A 24,556-nucleotide genomic window follows, 5' to 3' on the forward strand; every position below is an offset into this window, starting at 1 on the left:
CATCTTCTTGTAGATCCAGGTGTTAAAATACCTGTCCTAGACTAAGAAAAAGAAAACAATTTAATTAAATTATGGCCTGTAATTGCAGCCTAAGGTACCTACAAGACTTACCTTTATGTTAATCTTCACAAATCACTATCTTCATAGAAAATAATATGGAAGAAAGGTTGTAGATAGGGAGAATAAGAGAGCCTTGTAACAGCAGTTCATTTGAAAACAGGTAGGAAAGGACAATGAAAAAATAACAGGTTGGGAGGTGTTGGTATAATAAATTCAGATTGGTTGGTACTTCTGCTCTTTGCATAAACTTTTGCTCTCCAGTATGTTACAGGTATACTAGCATAAAAGTAAGTAAATTAGGAAGACCCTAAAAGTAATTTTGCTAGTTAACTCTCACTGTAAAAAGGAAGCAAGGACAGTTTTCATCAAGTGATTTTTTTTTCAGCCAGTCTTAACAGGTTTTTGTTCTTGTTTCAATATCATCATTTGTGTAGACTGACAGGTTTGAAACTGTATCCTCAAAACAAAAGTTACGATGCTCTCTGAGGCACTATATTGAAATGGATAGGCCAATGAGAAAATATTTTGATAAATGCAAAGAGTCGAATGCCTTTGTAAAAACAAAGGATTGTGGAAGGCATGAAAAGAAACAACCCAAAAACTGTTACACTGCAAGAGACCCCCATAACTGCAAGTTATGAAAAGTACTGGAAAAACATAAGCCTCCATTTCACTTCTAAAGGCTGTGAAATAGAAGAGAGATAGCAATAACAAAAGCTTTGCATACTGCTTCTGTCTGGTTGCCTCATAAAGAAGCTTGATACATTATAAGCAAAGATCAGCTGGTTAAGGACTGCGTTATATACTGCAAGCAGAGTTCAGCCCTTTTTTTACAGTTTTAAAGAATTCTTCCTTCTACCTTATTTATTAACTGTAGTATATGCACTTGGGGGACTAGGAGGAGATCTCCATGTAGAAGGGAAAAATGTAAGTACGCTGTAGTGTACTATAGAGTACATTATAAAGGGTGCTAAAGTTAGCAAGAAAAATAAGATGTGATGTTTAAGGACCGTCATTTACTGGTTTATATTACATGAATGTGTGGGTCCTAGAAGATGCATCCCTGTGTTCTGGTAGTTAATTTTTTTTTAATAGAAAAAAGGGCTATTTATCTGTGGAACCACTTACCTCTGTCTTTGTTAAGAAATTGGATATCAGAAACAATATTTCAGGAGCTTTAGTGAAGCTCCTGACTCCAAACTTTCAAGAGTAAGATTGTTGTTCGCTGGAAATATGTAAGAAAAAGAGGTAAAAAATTCACTGTGATGAGGAAAGGCTAAGAGATACTGGGAAGGCAGTTATGGTAAGGTTGTCTGTATCTTTTCTGGAGGAAGAAAAAAGACTCCTCCTACTTTGACAGGGGGAAGGAGAAGGAGAAACAACACCTGACAGAGAACCCTTTGATATTGGAGTTAAAATATAAACAATTTCCAAAATACTTGATAAGAAAATGTTGGAAGTTAGAGGTAAACTTGGATCCCTTGCAGATCAACGAGGCAGAATGAACCTAAAGACAAATGACACAGAAATATTTACAGAAAGTAGCAGGGCACATACGCTCTCAGTTCTGATCTATAATAACGGAAGTCTTTAGAGATTGGATGGAGTAGAGGCTATATGGATAGGAAAACCTAATAATCCCCAAGTTTACCTTTTCCTGTTTGATCTTCTGTTCATACTAAGCAAGGTTTTTAAACTGGAAAGATTTTTATGTGTCATTGGAATAGGCAGAGAATGACAACATCAGTGTAATACCTTATGAGAGCTATAGTAGCCAAAGGTCCTTAACTGGAAAAAGTTGTAAGTTGTGTGGAAACTTGTTCAGCATTTTAAATTGTTTTAAAAATTATCTTTTTATCATTCTTGTCTTATCTACTGCAGTTACTGTGTGTTCTGTGCGCATTGCTTTATTTTTAATACAATTTAATTAAGGGAAGTATTTTTCAAGTGTTAAGCATATCATAGGCTGCTAGTTAAGATTCAGAGGTCTGACTGATGGAATCCTTTTTTAAAATCTCAACTTAGCTGACGGATCTAGATCTCTTGATGACAAAGTTTTTACATCTTTGAGACTTCTGACTGGAGCAGCAACATGATTTTTATTAATTACTCCTTTTTCCAGATTGATGATACAGATGCAATGGAAGACGTGCATTCTTTACTGACAGATGTCCCACCACCTTCTGGTATAGTTAAAAACATATTTTTCTAATTTATACTGTAGACTGCAAAATGACAAAATAGGTCTGTTTTTATTTAAACAAACAAACAAAAAAACAGGTTAAGAGTAACAGTGAAAATATTCTTGAAGTGTTTAGCTTGTCAGATATACCTGTGAAAAACAAGTCATTAAGCCTTTTATGTGGACTGTTGCTTATCAAAAACTGAAGTAAACAGTATTTACGTGGCATTTTATAGTTTACTGATTTGTACTGTTGTTACTTCGTATGGATATAACATCTGGATCTTTTCTACTGGTATATCAGTTTCTGAAGGCTTTTAGATGGAATAGCTAATTTGTAGGCTTCAGGGTCAATGAAAGTAGAAGTACAGAGAACAGAATGTTCTTTAATTATTTGTAGCCGTATAATGTGACATTGATGTTGTATTCCAAGAATGTTATTTAAAGTGAACAATTTGACCGTATAGTACTCTTGTTCAACAAGTGTATTTTCCTTGCTTTGTGGTTGTGCCGTAGTGTCAATTTAAGTCTTTGTGTTCCCTGCATTTATAGTCTTTGCTGTTTAAAAAAAAAAAAGTTTCAAAATTATTTAAAATTCTTAAATCACCCACAGCATTTTTATCCAAGTCAGTATTGGTCATTTTCTGTAGAAGGCAGTGAAGTGAAATTAAAGAAATAGAGTAGTTCCTAATTTCTTCAGTGTTTTTATAGATGTGTTTTTTAGAAGTGTTGCAACCTGAGAACATAGAACTGATCATAGTGTACAACTTTCAAAATTCAATCACGAGACTTGAAATCAATGTCTTTTTACTTCACAGTACACATACGTATGTTGGGGGCTGCATTGCTGGCAATAGAACTTTGTGAGGTGTTCATTTCGTTGTCTGCATTTAAAAAGTATTTAAGAATCCAACATAGGGGGAGGTGAACTGAATCACTCAATGTCCGCTCCCTGATAGGGATCAGGTGAGAATGCATATTGCATTGATGTAAGAGCAAGGGGGGGAATAAAAGCCCCACAGAATAGTATGCTAACAGTTCATAGTTCAACAGCATCCTGAAAGAAGGTTACTGCCTTTGTAAACAATAGCCTTTGTCAGACTTTTCTATATATTTAGTGGTTTGCATTTTGAGCTCATGCATGCCCTCAGTGTTCGTAGAATTTTTGCATCAGGATCTGTACCTATGTAAGAGCCAGCTTCTCATGCTTGGTTTGTATCAGCCACTGACCTTCTTTGGTTTCTTTTTCTTACACTGGGAAGAACAGCGAAGCATTGCTTTCTGTCAGTCTTTATGCTATTTGTGGTTGTATAGGTGTCTGTCATATCCTCCACAGTGGAACTCCTGGATCTGGATAAGAGACCGATGTGGTTGTCCATTATATGGAAGTTGCTGTGTACATTTGGTTGTCCTTGTCCTCCCTCTCTTATTTTTGTGAGTTTCCCCACATTTCTTCTGAACACGTATCTGTTCCCTTCCTAATAATTGCTATCAGTGTTTATCATTTTGAGTACTATTGAGCTCTGAACTATCCTTGTTATATTTATCTATTATTACTACCAAATCTTTCATTCCTCATCGATTGTCCATTGTTAGGTCCTGCTGCTGTTAATTTTACTATGCTAAGATAAGGCCGTCAGCAGTCACCTCATTTTATCCTCTCTTGCAGATAAGTTTTAGATGTGTTTGAAGCATACAATCCTGAATTACAGATGTCTCCACTGTGAAAATCGAGCATTTATTTTGACCCACTGTTTACAGTCTTTTAACAATTCTATTTCCTTCAATGGTACTCCATTCTACCCTTCAGCATATTAGTTTCTTAGAGTCCTCGGTGAAGGATCTTATCAACTGTTTTTGGATGGCTGAATTAGACTGTATCAGTCAGATGCTTTTTGTCTACATGCTTGTTGTTAGCTTGCGAGCCATGACTGTTACTTAGAAAAGTGGTATCAGGTCCTTCTGCAGTGTCTTGTTTTTCCATCTGCCAATGAACTAAATTTTCTGGAAAAGCTTCTATGGACTGGTAATACAGATACCTGTACTAGGCAAATTAGTAGGTCCCAGTCACTGAAAGCTCCTCGCTACCTGAAGATTAAAGAATCCTCTCTATAGTGGTGGGGTAGTTCAATGCCGATTAATCAGCTGTTTCATCTTTTGCCTTTCTTGTTGTTCATATGAATCCTTATCTTTCATTTGTCTATTTGTTCATTATCTCTTTCAGACACTTTTTGCTTAAGACAGGTTTTCTGAAAAATGAACAAGGGCCTGGTTTTGCACTATTGTGGAAACCTCCACTACTGCGGTGAACGTAGATTTGAAAAAAAAAAAAAAAAAAAAAAAAAGCGCGCTGCATGTTTTCCACTATTGTGTTATCATCTCTGCATAGGCTTTCTATATCTTCCTTGACTCTTCAACAAGATTTCTGCTTTTGATGTTCTGAAAGAAAATCTATTAATATTTATAACTTCTGCAAGCTGCTACAGAACTTATTTTCTAGGCTGTTCTGTGCATTTACATAGGCCCTACTAGATCTTTCTCTTTTGTGCTCATTTAGCTGTATCTTTAGATATTCAGCATTGCCTATTTGCTGTTTATAACTTTTCTTACCCTGCTGTTTAGTTATTACACTTTTCTTTTTGTTGTTGTCTTCAAGTCTCTGTTAGTAAGTGCTATGGATTTGCACTCAGTCTCTAGGGAGTATCTTTAAAGCGTCTCTCTGCTGTCAAAGGTTAGCTTTTTAGATTTTCCTGTCACACCTTTTTAATAAGTTTCTTCATTTGTATGTAGTTTGCTTACTAGAAACTAGGCAGAGCACTAGTGGATTTTGAGTGTTTGCCCTTCATATAAGAATGCCTAAGTATATCTTGACCAGAGCTACAAAACTTCTCTGGACGCTTCTCCCTGCTCAGGAGCAACTAGTCAGAAGCTTCTTGTTTTGTGGCCTCCACAAGGAACTGTTCCGTGAAGCAGTCAGGGAGCGTGTCTCACCAATTAGTCTTAGCATCAGATAACGTGAGTTACCAAGTTTGCAGGGGGAGCAACTGTCACTGTTTAATTTCGTGCCATTGTAGCCTCTGTCGTGTTCCCCAGCATGATGATTTTTCTGGCCTTTCTTTTTGGCAGTTGAAGAAATATTCAGAATAAGAATCCTGTAGTGAATTCGTGGGGTTTTTCAGAAGTGTTGAGTTCCATCTTTCCTATCCAATTTTTCACTGCAGTATGAATAACAGCAAGCATGTGTTTCTTTTGTATGTTACATTGTATTCTTCAGGTGCTACGTTTGTTTTTTGAATGTTGGTTTTATTTCTGGTATATTGTTCAATATTCAAAAACACATGAGGGAAAATACTGGCAAAACATCAAGTAAGGTCACATATTTCTTTACAAGTATTTTTATTTTTCAGTGTGCCACATCGTTTTCCTCAAACATTTTCTTTACAGGTTTTTACAGTTGCAACACAGAAATTATGCCTGGTATAAATAACTGGACACCAGAAATTCAAGTAAGGTTATTAAAAGAAAATTAAAACTTTTTTCCCAATTTCTGTTGAAATATGCTGTAGTAATTTAAATATATATGAGATGACTAATTTGGAAAGATAAATTGAAAGGGTACTGTTGTGTTAGAAACAAAAGTAGTATTTTGGTAAGAAAAATAGGATACAAGAACCTGCTTCTTTGTGGTGTTTTTCAGTGCTGTTATGTAACAGAGAACCTGGTGCAAAAATGTAAAAATTAGAAAATAATTGCAGTAAATATGAACTTCAAGGTTTTGGGCATTTTTAGGAGCTTGGCTCGATTTTGAAGCCTCTTAAATAAGTTGTTGACTGTGTTACTTAGTGTGAAATACTGAATATGATAACATTAAGAGGTTAAGATAAATAAGAATTAGATAAAAGCAATACAGTGAGTAAACTCCATTTATAAATAAGTTTAAACATTTTGGTCATGTTTGTACAACACAATTCAGTCTCACATATAAGAGTTAAACCAGATCTATCTAAGTGAGCTTTTACACTAAATTGGCACAATGCAAGACTCTGCTTTGGGAGGCACAGCTCAAACCTGAAAACAATATGATTGCATCAGCAGCGTGCTCTGAGGTTGAGGGGATTGCCTGTGTATCTGTATGTGACGCTCCATTATTGTCTACGTTGCTGTACGTGGTTAATACATAATTTTCAACAGCAGTTGACAAAATACATAGCAGGTAGAATGACTCCTTTATGAAGGAAGTAAAAAGAACACGGAGTATTTAATATCTTGCTTAATCACTTGTTCAATATATTCATATACATTAGTTTACAGAAAACTTGCTCATGACATTTTACAAAAGGCAATAAGCACTTTGACTTACTGTTGCTACAGTTCCCCCACCCCCCCAATGTTATGCATTATTTGTCACCTTTATGAATTTGTTTTGTTATTAAATATAACATACAGACATGTATTGGAAAAAAAATAAGTGTGTTTGTTTCTAATTCAGATGTTCACGGCAGTAAGAGTATCCAGATTAAGCAACATTAACCTAACAAATCAAACACTTAATAAGAACTTCAATGATCTCTGTGAGAATCTGTTGAAGGTAAGAATCTTATTTCAAGCATTTTTTTGACTTGTTCAAATGGAAGCAAAGTAAAAATAGGCTGTACTGAAAATAACATTTTCTTCATAATTACTTTCTGGAATTAGACTACAAAGTGTCTGTAGTTAGTTTGTAAGCTGCTCTAAAGATAGATTAATTCTTCTTAATATATTAAGGAGTTCCAAGCTTTTTGAATCAGAATGAGTCCTTTGATTGGTAGTGTATGTAGAAACAGAAATGCAAAGACTGATACACAGCAGATTGCATTCTATCCTGACTTCTCACACCTGTAATTCTTCTTAAAGAAGAAATTAACATGATTAGATGATTTCTACTCTGAAAAGAGTTTTGATCTTTAATTTCTCTGATATAAACCATACATTTTTTAGAGTAACACAAATAATGTCTTGTCTTCAACAGAGCTTGTATTTTAAGCTACGATCTATGGTTCCCTGCTGCCTTTGTCATGTAAATTTTACAGTTGCTCTACCAGAGGATGAATTAGTTCAGGTAAGTAAACTGCTTCTTTTGACTTTCAGCGTATAGGCATGCCAGCTTTGGCCTTTAAATAACATTTGCTGCTCAGAGTAAACTAGGCTAGGATTTAATTTACTAGTATGTCTGGTGAACTCTGAAGTAAAACTTAAGGCCATAATCTTCAGTGAAGAAAAAGGATGACCTATGGAGTTCACCACTTTTGAGAATCATGGGACTACCTGGCCTTTCATGAGTACAGTGCATCTTGATAGTGTGTATCTTTTCAGTTAGATAGGAAACAAAAAGTCCTGGCTAGATAATCCATTAAAAGGTGTTGCCATATACACTACAAGAATATGGCACACTAGTTTTTGAAGTATGCTGTCATTATAATGGTCTCATTTATTTTTCTTCCAGTTTCAAGATGATGCAATATACTTCATTAATTTTAAATAAAATGTTTTCTTTAGAAGTATAGCATCATTCTTGTGATCAATTAAACATCTCTTTCTCTCTCTTACAAATACAATGATAATGAGTTTATGATTCTTCTTTATGTTGGATCACCAAGAAAGAAGGAAAGAACTGATGGACAAAATCATAAGTGTGGGACAAACACTGTCAGGTGTATGTTCTGACAATGGAGCTTAGTATTGCCTTTTACACTCTGCTGTGAAGAGTTTTAAATATGTCTACTTAATTTTTTTTTTGTCCCCTATTATTTTTCTGTGGAAAAGGCTGGTTTTTTTGAAATATTATTTTTGCAGATTGCACAAGAGATGAAGTTACCTAATATGCCATATATTTCTGATTTGCAGATTGCAGTCACAGCTGTTGCAATTACGTTTGACAAAAACCAAGCATTACAAACCAACAAAGCCCCTACAGAAAAATCACAGCAAAGAGGTAAATGTCATGAGGCATATAAAGATGAGATAATCTTTTCCTTTCCCCTTTTCCCCCCAAGTATCTAATGAATCTACATATTTCAGTTTCATATACACATTTTTACAGGGAAGTTCTGTAAAAACGTGAAGTCATAACATAGAGGTTTTTAGAGTTCATATATGTGACCTCCAGCAGGATCACTTACTTAGCAAGTATTAGGTATTTGCTTGTACATAACCAACAAACTTACAGTAACATGAAAAAAATATTTGGTATGTCCTTATTCCATGACCATCTTTCTTTGACTATTTTTCTCTAAAGAATTAGTGTAACAGAAGATGACATTTTTTCCATTGTATTTTGAAACGTGACGTAAGTCCTTAGAGAATACTTGTTCTTATAAGTAGCAAATTTTGTCCTTACGTCAAGAAGGCAGAAAATAAATTATTCATAGTATTTCAGAAAAACCTACAAAAAACCCCTTAAGTAGGTCAGTAATACTTTTGGAGGTCAATGAAGCATATAGCATTATGGGAGGGAATAGAAGAGACTACTGCAGTCTGTGTATGTCATCTTGCTAATGAAGCACCCTCTTATGCTAGAAATGTATGTATGCAATCTGGGTATGGGAATTTAGACAGAACTTTGAAGATACCCCATTCTGAAGAATGGAATTAGGTAGTAGAACAGAGCCATATGTTTCTAAAACATTAGTTACACCTCACTTCTTAAACAGTAACGGTAAAATGTTTGTTTTATGTGAAATAATTCACTTTTTACTGTAATGTATAGCTAACTCAGATCCAGCTGCAGAATCAAATCTAAAGTACATGAACTGACTTAATACTTCTTCCTGAAAATACTAAATTCAATCCTGTTCAATGGAACGCAGGTTCTGTTCAATTTTGCAGCTGGATTTCTTGTCAGACGTCTTAACTGTTCATACAAAATTGCACCACTATATGCATATGCTGAAAAAAAAATCTGTTCCAGTCAGATCTGACTAAATTGAATCTGTAGTGCTTATTATTACTGGTGAATCTTCTTTTGGAGGTTAATTATCAGTTGGGTATGCTTTCTTTGAAGCATCTACAGACAATGAAGAACAGCTACAATTTCCATTGGAACTTTGCTCTGATCCCCTTGCTTCTCAACCATTCTCACCAGCGAAAGGTCAGTTAATTTTCAGTTCTCTTTCATTGTTGCAGTAGCTTTAAAATATCTGTACTTTTCACATACTTTAAAAATCTTTTGCTACCTGAGCATAATGGTTATGTTCACTCCCGAAGTCACATTTTTTGAGAGTCACCTAAGATGGGTTGGCTAACCGTTCTGCATATATTCTTTCATCCTGTCTACACAGATTTCTTCATTTAGAGTATTGAAAATGCTGCAAACCACTGGGTGATGGGTGTCATTTGACTTAAAGAATTACAGATTACTTAATAATTAGGCTTGCCTCATACTGATTTACTTCTGTAAATGGTCCATATAAAACAACTTCAAGTATTGTCAGCCTCAAATAATTAACCTCATAGTTTTCATGGTGGGAAATACTTTAGTTAGCAAATACTGGTTGTTCAGCTGAGCAAAACTGCATGCAGTTTTTTAAGTGGAAGGAGCCTAAACTTGCATAGTAAACAATTTGTACAGTGGAGCACATTTTAGCTGTTAAACAGCTGCTTTATCTTACCTGAGAGCAAGCTGCATTTCAAGAATGGTTGTCACAATTCTCCTATGACTGTATTAAGAATTAGGCTGTCGTTCATTGAAATCAGCTGTCTTTAATTCCTTCTCCATTGTTGGATTACCTGCCCACCAAAATGGCTAGTGATAAGAAATCTAGTATCTGTGAACTATTGTAAATGTCCTTTCCCTAAAATGATAGAGAGCTCCCTTTTTTGCCTGTTACATAAGTTGTATAAAGGAGGATGCCTACCACATTTACTTGTCTTTTCAGAGGTCAGTTTAATTTCAGAAATAATATTATTGCTTTGTATTTTTTTATTGTTATGCATTTGTGTGTGCTTAACTTCTAATTGGTCATGTTATGCTACTGTTAACCTTTCATTATCAACAAGAGGAGCTATCCAGAAATCTTTGACTGGTGTCCTTTTCACTGTTAGTAGGCAGTGCTACTTGTATAATGGGCACTGACCAGTAGAGGGTAGCCTGTTCACGTATATCACTTTTCCTGATGTTCTTCACATTCCATATTGTAGTGTACATCATTTTAGAGGCTTTCAACTATATAATTATTTCATCTGCCATTTCTTCAGAATTAGACTCGAGGTTTCATCGTAGTCACATTTATCTAGCAGCTTATTTAATATATTGATACCTTTTTAACATACTTTTCTGTAAGACTGTAATTTAAAAAATATTTGTATGCAACCTTATACAGTAATGACCTTTAGTAAACGATCATATTATAATTTGCAAGACAGATTTAGTGAACTTAATTATTTATACCAATTTTTAATGCACTATCAAAGTACATGGTATAGATAGAAGATTTTTTTCCTCATATTTTACTCTAAGAGTTTTTTATGAGAAGAAAGCTGTTGTCCTGTACTACGTGACTCTGCTCAAATATTATCTGAATGAAATTAATTTTGTCTTAGTAGAAGTCCTGGAGGGTGCAAGTTCCCACACAGGTATTCCTGCTGCTCAGAGAGGTGAGTTTACTTAACTTAGCCATATGCCAGAACAGAATGAGCATTCTTAGGATATTGGTATACTCTTTTTGGATGTGTCTTAATCCAGGAAGTGTTTACTAGTCAACTGAGAATGCATGCTCTGGTGTGGCTTAATGTTATCATATTTTGATGTGGTTTTTAATTAAAAAAAGTAAGATTTATTATTAATAACAGTGTCTCTCTGTCAGATATATTGATATCACTTTATCTGACAGAAAACTAGTTCCCTGAGAGAGCGCTTTTTTTGCTTGTCTTAATTTGAAGTTAGCATGTGTTCCTTCCGTTTCTTCAGGATAATGAAGAAACGGTGTTTGCAAAACTTTTTTTTTTTTTAAAGGTACGCAAACACCCCTGCAACTAATACCAAAAGTCATAGCAGAAACAACTCTACTTCTCAGTGTAGTGATAATGGGGGGAGGGTATTGGAGGGGGGATGCGGGGGGAAGGAAGACAGCATTTGTAAGGAAAATCAATTTGTGTTTAAAACGGAGTTGTTGTTTCAGCTTGTGACTCTTATCCTCATCACCAAAGCTTTTTTTTCAGTCAGTAGGTTAGATGTTTGTAAAGATAGGACATTTAAATCATGATCAGCAGCTCTTCATGAGGAAAAGGACAGCAATGAAAACTGAAATTAAACAAGGCTTAAATAAACTTAAAGAAGCCAGAACTTAATACCTAAAATGAGATTTTTAAAAAAAAAAATCTAGCACAGGTCGTTAATGACTGTATTTGCATGTTTTTTCAGTGATGGAGTCCCAGTCAGGCAGTTGGTTCACAGCTGGGACACAGCAGAAATTGGTACACTGGTTTGGGCAAGTCCAAACCTATACTGTAACTTTTCCTTTAAACAGATCTGGAAAGGGATGTTTGTTCTCTCTCAGACACAGATAATTGCTTCCTCAAAAGGAGCATTGAGATGAGCAAGAGACATCATCCATATTTTTTTTCTTTGTTTTTTTTCTTTTGTTTTTCTGTCTGTGTTTTCAGCAACGTCAGTTGATTACAGTTCCTTTGCAGACAGATGCAACAGCTGGATAGAGCTCATTAAACTGAAAGCTCAGACCATAAGGCGCGGATCAATTAAGACAAGTAGGCGGCTGTTTCTACCACGTTATGATAATCTGAGACATATCTCTGATTTCCCAGTGGTGAATAGTGGAGTTTCCTGCCCAGCAGTAGTACTGCAGATCACATGTAGAATGAATACCTGAGTGTGAAAACTGCCGACATTGTTAATGTCTTTGTAAGCTAATACAGGGTTTATGAACCAGTATCATAAAAAGCAAAATATAGTATTTCTGTTTGCTTAGTAAAAATTAGTTATCAATAAATGTGTATGCCTACTAATTATATAACATACACTGCATGGATGTAGGTGTATGTATGATCTTGGAAAATTTTTGGTGAGGAACAGGAAGCAATCACCAAGGTGACAGTCAAGGCAATGGTCACTAAATTAGCAAGTGGTGAGTTATTTTTCAGTAGTTCTTTGGCCACAGGTCTGACTATCTTGCTTAAATTAGCAGAGATTAATATCTGTTTTAATGGAAAATGCTGCACTGGGGAAACACAACAACTTTCACACTTCCTATAATTTGTTCCTCCAGCAGAATATGTATTTCGAAATGTTGGCACTTTTTTCTTTACCTTCACTTTATAACTGATTGTTGTATGTGCAGCTACTCGCCTCAATGTTTTCCTTTGCAGGAATGCCACTCTTCCAAATAAATTCCATTTCAGCTTTTTTGTCTCCTTTTGCATGCATTGCATGATAATTTCCTTTCTCACGTGATATGGCTGAGCATCACAGGCAGCTGAATGTTGTCACCAAGCTATTTGGAAACCATAAAGAAGAGGTGTTTTGTGTTTTGAGAAACAGTAATTGATCCTACTTGATAGTTACTTTCTATTCTTTTTTCCCATCTTTTAGCTGCTTCACTTGATAAAGCAAGTCCGTTGGCTGAGGGATACTTACGGCACCGTTCTGTTCCATCGTGCACCAATTCTACCGTCTCAGTTGTTAAGATGACACCTCTTTCTTTTCTACCTGGGGCAAAAATAACCAAATATCTTGGGATAATCAACATGTTTTTTATACGAGAAACCACTTCTTTGCGTGAGGTGAGCTGTATATCAGGGATTAGCTGCTCTTGTTAATCGTAACAATCAAAGGTAAATACCTGAAAAGGTTTGAGTTGAGGTACGGCACAGCAAGGGAATCGAAGGTAGGTGCTGAATGGGGAGTAAGTTGCATTACACTGCTCTCGTCATAGAGCATATAGAGCTGCTTTGTGTTTGGCAGTGTTAGGAAGGGGTCACTTAACAACAATTGACGTTGTTCAATTTGAATGTAACACTAAACCAATGAGTTCTTCAACAGAACTATTTGGAAAAAATAGGTCTTTGACCAAAAATGGTAGTTGGGATCATTTGAACCCAAAACTGAGATTAATTTAAAGCTTTCCCCCCTTTCCGCACAATCCATTTCCTCTCATTTAGCAAGCTCAGTGATAAACTTTCACAGTGTATTTGGATTTTAGAATTCTTTGCTTAATACAGGGTTTCCCATATAATTTAAAAATGTTATGCTGATTTTTAATATTACATTCTGTGCATTCTCAGTAACATAGCTCTGTGTGATGAACATCTAAAAAGCATGCCGTAGAGTATATAACCACACAAGCAGCTTAGAGGGTGTAGCTAGTGATACTCAGTGATCTCCAGTCTGGATCTGGACAACAGATACTCCTCTGAGCATGCAAAAGTCCAAGACATGTGCCTATCTTTTTCATGTCCTTTTGGGAAGTAGCTGCATCCTTCTGCTGCCATTTCTGGCCACAGAAATAGAATGTACCTCTTGCCTCGTTTGTCAGTGCTGAAGGTATGCTGTTTCTTGCTAATCACACATTGATAAAATGACATAGCAAGATGTTCGTAAAAATGATCAGCCTTCATAAAAATGAGTTGCGAGCTCTCTAGAGAAACTTTGATTAGACAAATATCTTGTTTGGATCTTGCAAGTTATGGCCCCTTTTAGCTTGAGAAATCTATGTGAAAAGGACAGCCTTTTCAAAAGGATGTATGTGGTATGACCAGGGAAATGCTTACATGACATTTCTGTACTGCAGGGACTATAGCTTCTGTTTCAGAATCGTAGATTCTGTAGATAAAAATTAAATAGCCAGTAAGCAAGCTTTGGTAACTGTGATAGCAGATCTCAGCAGAGGTACGTTGCTCAGGTATTCGATTCAACTCCTCGAAGTTGGGACAGGTGTACAGTTTCTGTGATACTGTTAGTGTGCTATTTCCAGCACCCAGGGCAGCTAATTTCAATCTATTTCAGCTGCCTAGGTGGAGTGACAAACCAGTTTTAATGCTAGTTGCACAGTATTGCCCTGAGGCTGTAAAAGAGTCAAACCACAGCGGTCACTATATCCAGCTGAAGCAATGTGTTTCAGATTCTACAGAAAAATAGTTGGTACCGTTTGTGTTTGTATTGCTTTATATTTTGCTTATGGTAGTTCACAGAATATTGAATCCCTGTGCATGCTTTCATAAGCTGAAGTATGTACCCGACACTGTGCTTCAAAAATTAATGATAATTTTAAGTCCAGTTTATCCATTGCTCTTAGGTTTTCCTGTTTACAGGTGGATATTTATAATCTTTAGTTATCTGTTGTCATCAAACTTTGTATTAGGCCTATAATATTACAGAATATTTTTTTGCCTATCAGTTGCTGTAACTCTTAAAACACTTGGGCAAAATCAAAATTTTATGAGGAATGACAGACTTGTATTGAAATTTTGATTTCTGGCTGCAGCTGACGTCAGTCGTGCTTTGTCCTTGGATTGGTGAAATAATATTTGCCTTTTGTTTGTTAATTTTCATCCACAGGGTAACATGCCCTTTTATTTTTATGAGTCTGTTCAGGGTAGGTCATGCTTTTTCCAGTAGATATGAGGGCAGTCCGTGTTTGCTGAAGTTCAGCTTAGTATGCCCCTCTTTCTGGCTACCTGTTTCATTTTCTCCAATGGCACACACACGTGGGAAGTCTAGTGCATCTTGCCTTTCATTTTGAAATTTTATGGATATTTTGAACCAATATTGAGCTCTGTTTCATCAGTTTCTTTTTTTTGTTTGTTTGTTTGTTTGCCTGTTTTTTGTGTGTTGGGTCTTGTGTCTCCCCCAACGTAGTTGCTCACATACTTTCACACGGTTTGGCTAGGAAAAAAACCATACTTCATTGTTTTCCTCCTTCTTTCACAGCAATTTAAGTTATTCAGCTTGGCACCAAAGAAGTAAAAATCCCCCACAAGCACCATCAAGTCAAAAAACTTCATTAAATGGGATGGCCAGAAGTTCTTTTGGGCTTCAAGGGGAAAAAAAAAAGCTTGAATAGCTTGCTTGTCAAGTCTCTGCTCTGTCACTTGCTTACTTTGTATTTTGAGGGATCATTTCTTTAGTGATTATTGAAAAATAATGACAGTTATTAGCATATATGAAGTTGCAGTGACCAAAGGTAATGGCCACTTCTTCCTGGTAATTTCCGAGAAGTGTAAATCTTTTAGTCCTCAGTAGAAATTATTCTTCATCTGCTTCCCAGTTATGAAAAAGAAAAAAAAAAAAGGGGTGGGGGGTGGAGAGTACCCTTCCTGATGGAAGAAAAAAGTCATTATTCAGCTGTCATTGGAATATTGAATGTTCCTGCAAAGGTGTAGCAATGTGTGTAAAGAAAGTACGAGTATATGTAATATACTGACTACAAAGAATACGAGTCACAAATGAATAACCTACTTGTGATTCCTTTCCTCAAACAGTAAGTTCCATTGGTCTGATTTTTAACTGTGACCCCTTAAACAGTGAACAGCTTTTAAGTTCTGTACAATATACTATTTAGGATTCACTGAAATATTCAGCTGATAAAAATGTAAGAAAAGCATTCAGCATCTTGTAGCTATACCTAACATAAAAATGTAAATTTTTTTTCCATTTTAGGAGGGTGGTGTCAGCGGTTTTCTCCATGCTTTTATTGCTGAAGTGTTTGCAATGGTGAGAGCACACGTTGCAGCTTTAGGGGGAAATGCAGTTGTCTCATACATAATGAAGCAGTGTGTTTTCATGGAGAATCCAAACAAAAATCAGGTAAATTATGATATGAAATAACATAACTATTGCGATTAGCGTGACACAAATACACATTTTATATATTTAAAAAACAGCATCCCTGTAGAGCCATGGCTGCGTAACACTTCTGGATCTCTCATCATAATGTTTGTTTAAAGAAGCGAAGAGCATTCTTGAACACCTGAGTTAACACAAAATTAAGAATGTGCTCATTAAAAAACACTCCATTTTGGACATAAAAGGATAAATTTTTACTAGTGAAAATGACAGCGGAATGTGGTTGTTTTGGTCATGAAATATGTTCAAAACAGTAGTGAAAGCAAGTACAGCTACCCAGACACTGCATTTGTGGTGGTCTTTGGAGAATCCATGTATGTGTTTGATAGCACACAAGTGAGTGGATATAAAAAGAGATACGGCAGAGATTGCCTCGCTAATAAATTCTAATAATTTGTTCTTCGGTCTCTGCCAACTTTTCTATTATCTGTCTAGTTATATCTAGCAGATAGAAGTAAACATAAAATATGTTAGTATCTAATGTTTGGTAACTTTTTTTTTTTCAGGCTCAGTGTTTAATAAACGTCAGTGGCGATGCAGTCATCTTTGTACGTGAATCTGAGTTAGAAATGTTACCAGTACAACCGTCTACAGTTGTTTCTCAACCCACAAGTTCTGGAGGAGATGTCACAACGTGAAGACTGAAAAAGTGAAATAGTCTCTGCCAAAACTAAAGAGTATTTAAAATGTGGGAATGTTTAGGTTTGCATCTTCAAAATCAGTATCTCCCCATAACATTAATAGCCGAAATCCAAGACAATCGCTATATTCTGTCCTTCAACTTCATGTAGTAGTCAGGGCAGCATATTGGCAGGTATGCTCTGATTCTTCTGTTATAATTACAGGCCTCTGTGAAACCTAGACAGTAGGCGAAGCACTGATACGAGAGTGTAGATTAAAATAGTAGCCATCCCATGGAACTGTGAAAGTAATCAAAAATTCTGTTGCATTTTTCACCTGTTCAACAGGACCATGGTAAGTTGTAATTCAGAACCGTTTCTGAGTTTGCATATTGTATTAGCTGAATCTCAGCTCAGTTTGAAAAATAAAAGAGAGGTCAGGGTAGGCGGGAGATAACGGGGAAGCCTGTATTAGCAGTCTTTGCCAAAGAGCAAGAGATCTGTGGGTGGGCTAAGAAAATGTGGGCTGAAGTCTGAAGTTCTCTCAGATCATAGAGTGTGAAGAGGAAGAAGCAGCACCAAAAAGTAACAGTTTGAATTTCTGCGCACTAAAAATATTTTTCAACTGTTTGTGAACGGCTGATTTTCTTTTTTTTTGGAATTATTACTATACAGCATATGTTTTGGGTGGGTGGGTGTTTCGGGGGTTTTTAGTTGTTTGGCTTTGTTTTTAAAAAGGTGCCAGACCATGATGCTGTGTTCTCAGTCACCCGTATGGTTAAAAAAAAAATAAATCTTCCAAAGTGCGTTAGGTGCTATTATAAGATATTCACTTCACTATTGACAAAACAGATCTCTTTTTTTATATAAGATTCTGTGAAAGAATCGTCCTGAGGCTCATTTTCTTCAGGCACAATCTCTTGCAAGGATGATGCTAGCAGTCCTCCGACAGTCAGTTGCACAGAGTTACACTCCAGCCTCCTTTCCATTTAACAAGTTGGAAATGCCTGGCTAACTGGAGATGGGTGTGTGCTTGTGATGCCGATTTCTGCAAGTTGGGTGGGTTGGTTGGTTGGTTGTTTTGGTGGCATTTTTTGTTTGGGTTTTTTAGTTTTGGGTTTTCTTTTCCCCCTGTACAGTAGCTGGGAAATAAGGGTACTGCAAAGAAAGGAAATGTGTCATTTCCAGTACATGTCTGAAAGGCAGTGATATTTTAATGTAAAAAACAAACAAAAAAAGGCAAACTTTGAAGATGCATTCATACTTAATTCTGGTAATACCGTACATGGAACTTGAACAAAAATGTAAACTTGAATGTAAATATTCTGCTTAGTGTTGAAATTAAGCAATGGCATGATTATTTGTTGAAACTAATTATTTCATTGTAAATGAGCATGAAAGTCATTCTTGCACAATAAATTTCTGTATAAAATTTATTGCCTTTTTATATGTGTAATCGTTAAATATGTATATGGGACACATGTTAAAAGATGTCCCACCCCTGGTCTCCTCAGAGGAACATTTTTTGTATAGAATGTTACAGCCTGATCATTTAAAAATTGGAGAGTCAGTTATCTTTATGTTTAACGTGTTTGAACAGGGTGCTTACCAAATCACTTTACTCATACAGTTAAGTGTCCTAAATTCTGTAGGTCCTGCAACCAAAGCTGCCATAAATTAAGTCTGTAAATAGTTGCAGCTCTCCTGATTATTTTGCAAGGCAAATCTTGTTCCCTTTGAAGCTGATGGCAGAATATTAATAACTTCAGAAGGTCTTGGATCCGGCACAAGAAGTTGTCTTCAGTATAAGTATTCAGCATGGAAATATTCTCTGAAGTAGCATGTTCAAGTAGCTGTTCTTGACTTTTTTGTTTTATTCTGGAGGGTTTTTATTGGTAGCTCTTAAGGAAGTATTAATGCCACCTTTTCATTCCTAGCTGTTCAAAACGTCACAATTTCTTCTAGTGTGTTTCATTAGATGTAGAGGAGGAGCTTTCTCATCTAGAAATTTTAATTCTTCTCTAATTCCAGAAATGACAAATATGTTTTTTAACTGTTACTAATTGGGATTTTGCTTTTCTTAATTGGTGCAGCTGGATAAATGTAACCTGTAGGAAGTTGTACACTTAAATTGCCTTGTTATTTTTTTCCAGTGTAAAAAAAGGAAAAAAAAAAAAGTGTGTGCAAATCCATTGTTATTTGGAACATCATACCTCATACATTTCTCAGAGGTAAAAAAGGATCATATAAACATAAGACAAACTTCAGGGAATTATGTAAGGAAAGGAAAGCTAAAAAACCCAAGTTAGAAGTTCAAATCATCGTTGCACAAAACACCTTCGAGGCGCTGTGTGCCTACAACTTAAGCCGATTAAGTTGATGTTCCTTGGTGGGTTCAGAATGGCTGAAAATCATACTAAGGTACCTCCTTAGTTAATGACTTTTACCCCTTTAGGCACGGTATAATAACAGACAGTTCGGATTGTGGGAGAATCATTGGAGGGTTTGCTGAAACGGGCGCAGTTGACGCAAGATACCCTACTCTTTACTGGAGTGGGATTTGGAATCTCGTATGAGATTATTTGTGGCTCAAACAAACATTGCTTGGTCAGGAATTTATCTCCACTCTGAGGACAGCTGTCTGGGGGTAGGAGCTAATGCAATTTGTTTGTACTGGTTTTGGGATAATTTTCTTCGTAGCAGTGCGGTGCTGTGTTTTGGATTAGTGACCAAAGCGATGTTTTAGTTATTGCTGAGCAGCACTTGCACAGCGTCAAGGCTTTCTGGTTATTGCACTGCCCCCTCCCTAGTGAGTATGTTGGGGGCGGACAAGAGGCTGGGAGGGAACGCAGCCGGGAGAGCTGACCCAGGTTGACCGCAGGGATATCCCATACCATACAACGCCATGCTCGGCAGTAAACCCAGGGGATTGTTTGCCAGGGGTTGCGGTTGTGTGAGGACTGGCGTTGGTCAGCTGGTGGTGAGCAACTTCTTTTTGCATCACTTATTTTTCTTTGTTTTGTCTTCTCTTATTAAACTGTTTATCTCAACCCATGAGTTTTCTCACTTTTGCCCTTCCAGTTTTCTTCCCCGTCCCACTGGGAGGGAAGGCATGAGCGAGCAGCTGCATGGTGTCTGGCTGCCTACCGGGGTTAACCCACAGCACTGCTGCTTTCTCTTGGCTTGAGGAACCCAAATGGCAGGGGATGGATTGAAAACATCCCTGCTCCTATCTGCTGCCCTCCGAAGAGTTCACTAAGCTTGCGCTGAAACCCTTCACGTTGATATTGTGAACAAATGAGGTGGTATCACCCTTCGTTAGAAAGGAGTGGTAGCATCTGCTGTAAAAGACCACTTCTCCAGGCACTGCTTTACTTGCAGCAGTGAAGCTAGGTCTACATCAGGCCTTCAGGTGGTGGCTGGGCAGTGATCAGGGTCTGAACAGCTGGGCCCTCCTCTGGAGAATAGCAGCAGACTAAGGAAGACTATCTGCAGGTGATGCTGCTGCTTGCCGATTCTTTCCATAGCTTTCTCTATCAGTATTTTAAGAGATGCATAGTCCTAACTAAATCAGCCAACTCAAGCTTGAAGGTAGGCAGGAATTAACTTGGAGGGAGATGTTGGCTTCATGTTGGAGTCCCAGCCAGCTCAGTGCTTTAGGAATGTACCTCCTGGGATTACATCCCACTTTTTAAAAAAAAATTCTTTTTGTTTTCTTTCTTTGTTTTTTTTTTTCCAACTCGGAGCTTACTTTCAGAGCTGGTTGAAAAGTCCCGAGCATTTTATTTCCTTGTTAACCTTCTAGTTTGTGAAGGCGCTCTGAGAAACACATGTGAAAGGTGCTAAGTGAGAGCAAATGTCCTCCGGTGTGAAGAAAATTTTGGCTCTTTTCTCCCCTCTTCTCTCCTCTGTCCCAAAGTGGAATCAAATGTTTTTTCTTGGTGTTTTGTTGAAATTAGAATTTCCTTGGAAATGAAACCTGAGGCACTGGTTCCCTTTTGTCAGACTGAAAGACAGCCCTGCACCTATCTCGCTAGCAACTTACTGAGGGGCGGATACATGAAAATAGCAGCAAGGCAGGTGCAGGGAATTACAAACAGTTGTGATGAGTGAGATGTCAGCGATCGTGAAGTTTTTGGAGAGTTCTCAGCTCCCTTTCGGAGCTCAGATAAGGATAGACAGCTTTGATGTCTGATCAGAGTGACTAATGCAGTTTTCTTGGCAACCACGTTAACGAACAACTGTTCTGCTGCAGCATCTGCGCATCTTCTGTTGAGCCTTGGGCTGTGTGGCAAGAAAAGTTTCCTTGCCATGCAGTATTTGTAGTTTTGGTAAATAGGGGAAAGCTCAGTTTTGACTAGTCTACAAAGCGGGAATGAGGCAAAAAACAGTGAAGTGCCGTGCCGTGTCTGCAGAACTGTGCCAGGGCCTGGGAGCACTGACAGGTTGTGCAGTCCCTGTCTGGCCTCATCCCACCCTGCCCGTGGCCCTGTTTCAGCCCCCGGGGCTGCCAGCCCCCAGCCCAGCAACGCTGCAGTGGGGCTGCTCTCCAGCTCCCCACAGCCCTGCCCTGCCTGGCCATGGGCGCTGCGGAGCTGGGGCTGCCTCCAGTGCCCCCCTGCTCGCTGCCCTGCCTCCCTGGGGAGCCTCCATCGCTCCTGGGGGCCTGGGCAGCAGCGTGATGCAGGGCCCGTGCTGGGTTTCAAGTTGTAGGCTGACTCAGTAGCTTAAATATTGAAACATTCATTTTTTTTAAACTTGCTAACTTAAGTTAGTCATGAGAAGTCTGATGTGCTGAAGGTTTCAGGTGGTGGGAGAGGAGTCTTTTCCTGGGGCTGGCTCTTCAGCACGCAGGCTAGTTTTATGCCTAGGTTTTCGAAAAGTCAGCTGTATAAACCCTGCCCGGTACGAGAGCAAGCTGGGCTGCTGCTCTTCACTGGTACAAACGACCCCGTCAGGTAGCACTTTTCATTGGTATAGCTTGAGCGTTTCGCAAAATCGATTAGTGTCGTTTCTCCACTTTACGATTGAAGTAACTGAGACGGAGAGATGTGAAGCAGCGCGCCGAGGTCGTGCTGGGGGCCAGTGGGAGAAGCATGTCTCATCCCAGGAATCATAACGCGGTGCTTGTGAGTATGGTGCGACAAATGAGAAAGGGCTGAAGACAGATTTGTGCAGTGCTGGGTCTGTCGTCATTGTAGCTACGTGATGAACGCGTTGCCTGAAAAACAGACCTTAGTCTGTACCAATATAGCTGGAGATAACAATCTTAGATAAGAATTTACTGTGTGTATCAGTCAATGGACAAATTGCCGAGCAGAAGCTGGAGCTTGAAATTGTTGATTTCATTTTTGGAAACGGGAGTCACATTTCAGTTAATTTGCAGCTTTTTATGATAAACATTCACATTCACATTAAATGATGCATATTTATTTTTGTCACAAAAGCATTTCCATTAGCGTGTACAGGGCTATCTCCTTAAATTGTAGGGAGGAGAGGAGCTAGGATTATTTCAGTTTTGGTTTTATTTTCTTAAAATCAGATGTCTATAACACTTAAATCAAGGAGAATCTTTGCCTGGAAACACTGTGAGATTTTTGGAAACATCGGGGTAATTACAACCTTGTGAGCAGAATATTCACCTCTGAAGAGCTCTTGAATTTTGAGGGAGCGCAACCGAGCCTGGTAAGCTTTGAAGAGACGCTGTTATCTCTGGCATGCACTCTGGAAGCCAGAGGCATAAGTGAAAGCACTTGCAGATGGCAACCCTTCCTCTTCCTGCCTCCCGTCTCTGCCTAGGCTATCTGTGCCCTCTCTGTAGCCATGTGGCACCTTCCCTTCCAGGGATCCTGCGCTGGGCTGCGCTTCCCTCTTCCTTCTCTCCCTGCCCCATCTCTGGAGGGTTTGGTTAACCACAGGTCGGCAACAGCGCGAGCACTCCTCTCCGCAGAGGAGAGGACGCTGCTGTGTTTAAGTCTGGAAATTGCAAATTCCATTCACACTTCTCACAGGACAGCAGAGCTATCTGTATTGCAGAGCTGTAATTCAGTTTTCAAGCTTTTACTGAAATTGATGATCTATTTATACTTTGGCCTCAGTCTAAGGGTTGGTGCTGTTTGCATGAGTGGAAATAGCTGAGAGAAGGTGAAATGGAAGAGTCACTTGTTATTAAATTGTCATAATCTCCCACCTCTGTCTTCCCCAGTGCTCTAATCCTGCCCTTGCACTGCGTACCACATGCTTTGTTACCGATTTACTCTGTCAGTTGAAGTTCTGCGTGCAGGGTGATCAGAGTGTACTGGTCTGGAGGGATCTCTTGTTCGTGCCAGAAACCTGCAAGCAGGCTTTTAAATTGTCACTTTAATTTTACATATATCAACTGTTAAACTTACCCAGAGGCCATGAGAAAAGAATGAAATTTAGCAATAACGCGTTCACACCGTTGTTTCTGTTGACGGTGTCAGAGCACTATTTGTTGAAGGTGGAATGCTTTTGACTGCCTCCACAACTAGCAGCAGAGCACATCTGCGGGCCAGCTAATGGCCCAGGAAGAATTTGGTGTCTCCAGACTACTTCCCTTTTGCCATTGCAGAAGAAGAGGGGCTGAGATAAAGAAGGGAAAGGCAAGAGGCGGGGTAGATAAAAGAAGGTAATGTAGGCAAAAGAAACAAGGAAAGAGCGCAAAATTAACTTGAGTGTCTACCAACAAAAAATGACGGGAGGGAAAATACCTGACTGGAGAGACAGATGAATAATGATTCCCCAACCAAAATAAACAGGAAATACTGAAAATAAAGTAGGATAATGTGTTGCTTCAGCAATCGCTACAGTAATGTCTTGCTCTCATGTGAAACTTCTCATCTTTAGGGCTTGGATCACTTTACAAAGATCTAGATTGTTGTCTGAATTTATAGTGAGGGGAGCAAGACTGACTCACAGGACTTAACCTCGTGAATCCTACTTTGAGAGTTACTATGTTTTACCACAGTAAAATACATGGCTGATGGTCTGAGGCGTCCCCACTGCACTTCCATGCCTGGGATGATTCACGGTGTTGCTGAGTTAAATGTCACAGAGCAGTGTCTAATTCTTTGCCTTTTTTGTCTTGGAGGAGGTCACCGTCAAATGCAATTGCACTTTTATGCTTCTTACTTGAAGGAAAATAGCCATATTTTTACATCTAGTGGGACAGATGTGTCTGAAGAAAACCCCTGCCCAGTATAAATATAGGCATTGTTTCTTGGCTTTTTTTCTGGAAGTCAATGAACAAATCTTTTGGGTGTGTGTTTGTATATATATATGTATATATTCTGTGTGTGTACACATGCAAATGTTTCCATCTTAAAGGGAGAAGACTGTCTATGCATCTTTTTATGCCTCCGTGTACACTGCTTTTTGGTTTTTCCTGCAATGATGGTTCCAGCCTCTGCCTACAAGGTGTAGTAGTATGGTCATAGAATCACAGAATGGTTTGGGTTGGAAGGGACCTTCGAAGGTCTTTAGTCCAACCTCACTGCAGCGAGCAGGGACATCATTAGGCAACTGTTCTTCATGTTCATGTGTGTGTAAGGTCTAGGTAGGAAAGCTCCTGCTTTCGTCTTGCACCTGCAAAGCACAAGAAGTATTCTGACAGGATGTGACCACAATGTTGTTTCCAGCAAGAAATCTCTACCAGAGGTGTGACACAACTAGAGTTAGGTAGGAAGCATAGCTCTGGAAAATAATCCAGAGATTACAGACAGAACGTGAGTCTATAATGTTATGCTGTTGAGGAGAAGGAAGATGCCACGTGGGAAGGTACATGGAGAAGACACGTGAAATACTGCTGCTGCTTTGCTCACAATTCAGCAGGAGTCCTGT

General features: G+C 38.2%; 1 protein-coding gene across 16 annotated transcripts in view; it reads left to right on the forward strand.

Annotated features, from left to right (window-relative positions):
- The window catches only part of C2CD5 (C2 calcium dependent domain containing 5), a 70,233-nt gene extending 52,101 nt beyond the window's left edge, over window positions 1-18,132 (forward strand). For 8 of the 16 annotated variants that reach the window (XM_064459944.1, XM_064459914.1, XM_064459938.1 and 5 more), the window contains 11 exons: window positions 2,183-2,246; window positions 5,687-5,748; window positions 6,732-6,830; window positions 7,251-7,340; window positions 8,126-8,213; window positions 9,282-9,368; window positions 10,820-10,873; window positions 11,882-11,983; window positions 12,825-13,015; window positions 15,891-16,037; window positions 16,583-18,132. In XM_064459944.1, the coding sequence (XP_064316014.1) occupies window positions 2,183-2,246; window positions 5,687-5,748; window positions 6,732-6,830; window positions 7,251-7,340; window positions 8,126-8,213; window positions 9,282-9,368; window positions 10,820-10,873; window positions 11,882-11,983; window positions 12,825-13,015; window positions 15,891-16,037; window positions 16,583-16,714 (1,116 nt within the window). In that variant the 3' untranslated portion in view covers window positions 16,715-18,132. The remainder of the gene's footprint in view (window positions 1-2,182; window positions 2,247-5,686; window positions 5,749-6,731; window positions 6,831-7,250; window positions 7,341-8,125; window positions 8,214-9,281; window positions 9,369-10,819; window positions 10,874-11,881; window positions 11,984-12,824; window positions 13,016-15,890; window positions 16,038-16,582) is intronic. The other 8 variants (XM_064459981.1, XM_064459952.1, XM_064459985.1 and 5 more) reach the window with 3 other exon arrangements.
- Window positions 18,133-24,556: the final 6,424 nt, after the last annotated feature.

Source organism: Phalacrocorax carbo, chromosome 1 (assembly GCF_963921805.1).
Source record: "Phalacrocorax carbo chromosome 1, bPhaCar2.1, whole genome shotgun sequence".
NCBI classification, from domain to species: Eukaryota; Metazoa; Chordata; class Aves; order Suliformes; family Phalacrocoracidae; genus Phalacrocorax; species Phalacrocorax carbo.